Source organism: Buceros rhinoceros, unplaced genomic scaffold (genome assembly GCF_000710305.1).
Source record: "Buceros rhinoceros silvestris isolate BGI_N320 unplaced genomic scaffold, ASM71030v1 scaffold15356, whole genome shotgun sequence".
Classification (NCBI taxonomy): domain Eukaryota; kingdom Metazoa; phylum Chordata; class Aves; order Bucerotiformes; family Bucerotidae; genus Buceros; species Buceros rhinoceros.
The window spans coordinates 18,538-22,851 of NW_010419439.1; the positions used below are offsets into that span (position 1 = coordinate 18,538).

The 4,314-nt window shown below is 36.5% G+C and overlaps 1 protein-coding gene across 1 annotated transcript in view; it reads right to left on the reverse strand.

The window, feature by feature from the left end:
* The window catches only part of HSD17B4 (hydroxysteroid (17-beta) dehydrogenase 4), a gene marked incomplete at both ends in the record, with an annotated part of 43,537 nt that overhangs the window by 15,871 nt on the left and 23,352 nt on the right, over positions 1-4,314 (reverse strand). Inside the window, one exon of the mRNA XM_010138923.1 lies at positions 2,847-2,912. Coding sequence (XP_010137225.1) covers positions 2,847-2,912 — 66 coding nt within the window. The remainder of the gene's footprint in view (positions 1-2,846; positions 2,913-4,314) is intronic.

Consider the following 4,314-nt stretch of genomic DNA (forward strand, 5'->3'; position numbering starts at 1 on the left):
ATTTTAAGCTTTAAACCTTTTTAGAAAGTCACGTACTACTACTACATTTTTCTTAACCATTTTTCATCTTTAAGCAGCTTACACCATGGGACAGCAACTCATTCATAAGCACTGGTTGCTGTTTAAAGAACTTCTCAGGAATCAGTACAGATTTGAAAGGTATAAACATTTATTCTACTAGTTATACTATTAAGTCTTTTATACCACTAACTGAAAGGATTAGTTTTTTCTGTCAATGGTCACTGACATAACACAACTGTTTTTCAAGGACTCTGGGTGGCTGTACCCTGCATTCTGCTGAATACACGGTGAAGGGCAAAAATGGTTATCAGGCCTCTGTTCGCAGTATCCTCTCACTAAGCAGTGCTTACTCTTGCCTGAAAACACAACTGTCTGCTTATCGGGAAGTTTACTACATAATCATGTATGAAAAGTTAAATGGGGGGAAAAAATCTAATTATAAAGAGCAGTTTAGCCACACAGTTGGGGTAACACTCCAAAATTGAGTGGTGAATGTCACAACTATCATAGGAAATTAATACAGTTCAAGTTCACTTAAATGCCATCTGTAAGCTGACTCTTTCAGTCTGTCTCATACTCTATAAAACTTCAATAGCTGCATGGCAACAGTCATTTCTGCCAACACCTTTTTCATCTAAAAACTAAGAACAAAAAATTTCAGAAACCTCAATGCAATTTGTGTGCCAGCTTCCATTTTCAAAAAGGATTTTAGGCAGTGATGTGTCTTTCCACAGACACATAAATGTAAATTCTTGGTAACATTTCCCCAAGCTGTCCTTCACACAAAAGTCTGTATTCCTGCCCGTAAAGTTTCCAAGTTCTACATGTTCCCCTTCTGAACATAGGCATCATCATTTAGGCACAGATGCTACTGAATAATTTGGCCAATAACCCTTCTTGCAATTCTCTAAGTCCGCTGGCTGTGGCTCCTGCAAGATCTAATGGGACAGGAATTTTCTTTATATATCTACTTGTCAAAGTAAAGTAGATCTTAAAAAAAACAAGCGTGAGGGCTGCTCTGTGATGATACATGTTCAAACTCCCAGACCTACAAGAGATAGAACAATGTACACAGCTTAACTATTCTTTAATTGCTACACAATAGAGTCATTTAGAAACTGTCATTTAAAGAACATTGCGGATCAGAAACTAGAATGAACTAACTTTGAGAAACCAGCTGTGAAGAAGTTATGCAAGAAAATGCTGACTACCCATGATCAAGAACAGAGTTCAACTAAAGGACACTCAGGAGCGACCCCCAGAGACCACTCAAGACCCCCTAAGAAGACTCTAATATATAAACTGCGACGCATAATGAACAACTTACGAATATTATAATTAGTTCTGTGAAATTATATGAATACGTATGGCCTTTCTGAGAAATGTGATACATATGTATATGGATACACTATGGCTATTCCGAACTGAGGTATGCACAATTTGAGACACAGAGTCTCCGTGCATCCAGCACTGCAACAAAGAATGCTTGCTTTATAAAACTCAAAACCGAGCCTTAGAGAGTTCCATCAATCACAAACTTTTACGGTAACAGTGATGCTTCCTTTATCTCCAAAAACCAGTTTTGCCATAAAAAGGTTTCACAATTTTTGCATTATAGGATCACTACCATCTTTTATCTCATGAACTTAGCATTCTACACACAATTTCTGACCTTAGAGTTTAAGGCTCAGAAACTAAGACTACCATATGAACGAGGGGATAGTGAAAGTCATCTGAAAATTGATGGACCTGGAATCAATTCCGATATAATCATGCAGCAGAGGGTTCAACTGTCAAAGTAAATACTTTTAACTACTGGGCTATTAGGATTGCTGTATCTTATGTAATAAACTGCCAGCCGCTAGAGAGCACCTTCTGCTACACTTAACCACCTCACAGGAACAAAGTATTCTCGCCATTCCCTGCTCCTTGTTCAGCTTGCCAACTTTAAATGAAGCCTGTTCAGAAGAATTAGACATTCGTATCTCCTAGACTGATGCTGTGAATTTTAGGATGCAGCAAGTACATCAGTGATAGAAACAGAAATGCTGATATAAGCTCTCCTTCCTGGTTTAAGTGTGTAGAGCTAACTTGGACTTCAAGCACATGAATCAGCTGGATGAGCTTCAAGTTTTTATTGAGTATATATATATATAGCCATATATAATCTGAGGCTAAGCAAACCCAAGTTACCACAGTTCAGCTGACGCTCAACATTTTAATCGCATCTCCAGAAGCTACAACCTCCTGCCATGACTAAGCTGCTATCGAAAATATTCCTCAGTGTCTTAATACTGGTAGCTCCAGACTCAGGTGTTTACCTAAGGAAAGTAGATGCCTGTGAACCAGTGGGACTGTGGACAGATGGAAACTTACCTGGATGGACATCTGGCAGTGTTTCAGGTTTCCCTGACTACTACTACTACAGAAATTAAATTTTTTCAAAACTGTGAACTTTTTTTTGTCCATGATGTGTTTGCTTGCACCATTTGTTGTAAACTCCATAGATTTTGAACCTTTTTTTTTTCAAACTCCAACAGAATATAAATGTTCATTTCCTTCTTCTATATAGAATTTTGTAATAAATTATTATAAAATTGCATCAGCCTTACCAAAATAATGTTTTAGATAGTACACTGAACACACTGTCATAACTTCATCTAGCAGAAATTTCAGCTTCGCATTATACGTAAGATATACATACACAAATATACATATATAAATACCTGAGGTACATCAGAAAATTTTAACTATTAGTGCATCAAATAAGATTCCTTTCTCCAAACAAAACTAACATACCACACCTTGAGCATACAAAACTTTACCTGATCAGTTGTTGTTACATCAGAAATTACAGCATCAGGAGGTCTCTTGGGTGGATTTGCCGTTGCCTAAAGCAAAAGTAGTAGCATTAATATTTCACTGCAAAAATCTTTTATCTGTAACCACACCGAAATAGGTCACGTATGTATAAAAAGAAAGAGCACTTATAAGTGCTTAATATTCCTCCTACCTTTTCTACATTTATAGACAAAGAGAAAAAGACATTTAGGCCAGAAAAAGTCTCTTACCAAGTTTAGCTTTACAAAGATAGTGATCCTGAGGCATCAGATCTGTCTAACAGTTACATATTATAGCTGATCAGTTTGATTACATTTCTTCCAGACTACCCAAAAAACCTCAAGCAAGAATCATTCATTCAGGAAAAAAACAGTTATCTCATAGAACATTAGTGTTTTGAAACACAGATATTAAAACGGTGCTTTTAAATTAATACTTTAAAGAGCACAATGGAGCAAAAAGTTATTTATCACCTCCCTCATGGGCTATGTCACTTTTGGCTTTCCAGAGCTTCCACCTCTTTTTCTGTTTGGCACTTTTTTCTTTTGTTTTTTCAATCACATGTTGCATGTTAAACTCCACATTACTGTAAAAAAGCTGTTCCCTGTGCAAACTACACCTTCAGATATCATTTTACCAACAGATTTACATATAATATCCTAGATCATTATAAACACAAAGAACACCATAACCAATTCAAAACTATTAAAGCAGCAGAAGTTTTTTTTTCCCCTTCTCCTTGGATTTTCAAAACAAAACAAACAAAGCCAAAGAGAAACTAGCATAAGCTCTAAAATTAAAGTAAGCAACTTGACTCTCACATGTATTGATTCTACTTAATCTTAGCTTGTGTAAACTCTTTACAAAAGAAAAATCAAAAGAAACTAGTTCTATGTAATTTCACGTCTAATAACAGCAAAGGTTCTTTCCTGTTTATTGACAGCTGAGCAAAGCCACCTCTTTGGTGGAAGACTTTTAACATCACTCCTGCTTTTGTTACTTCAGAAAACCACAACAGACCTATGCATTAATTAGCTTGATAACAAGGACACTACCTAAACATGCTTTCAAAACAAGAATGGCTTGCCAATCTACTTCCAGTTGAAGAAGGAAATTCAACTTGACCTACCAAGTCATTAAGACATTACAACTAGACAACATTTGGATAACTAAGGAAACCCCTCTGCCAGTTGGGCAAGAAAACCTCAACTCAGGAGGAGACATGACTCAGACAAAACGTTGTTCACCACAGACCTCGATCTGGAAATTTGTTTTCCTCAGTTTGCAGATACAGTAACTGTGTAAAGTGACAAACGACACAGTATAAAATAAGACTGATCGGCTTGGGATTTCTTTTTGGCATAGAAGGATATCAAACTCTTTCTAATTGGGAAAGTTTGTGAAGTCATAGCAAGAAAATTTTTCGTCTGAAACTGGACTCCTGAATGCCGA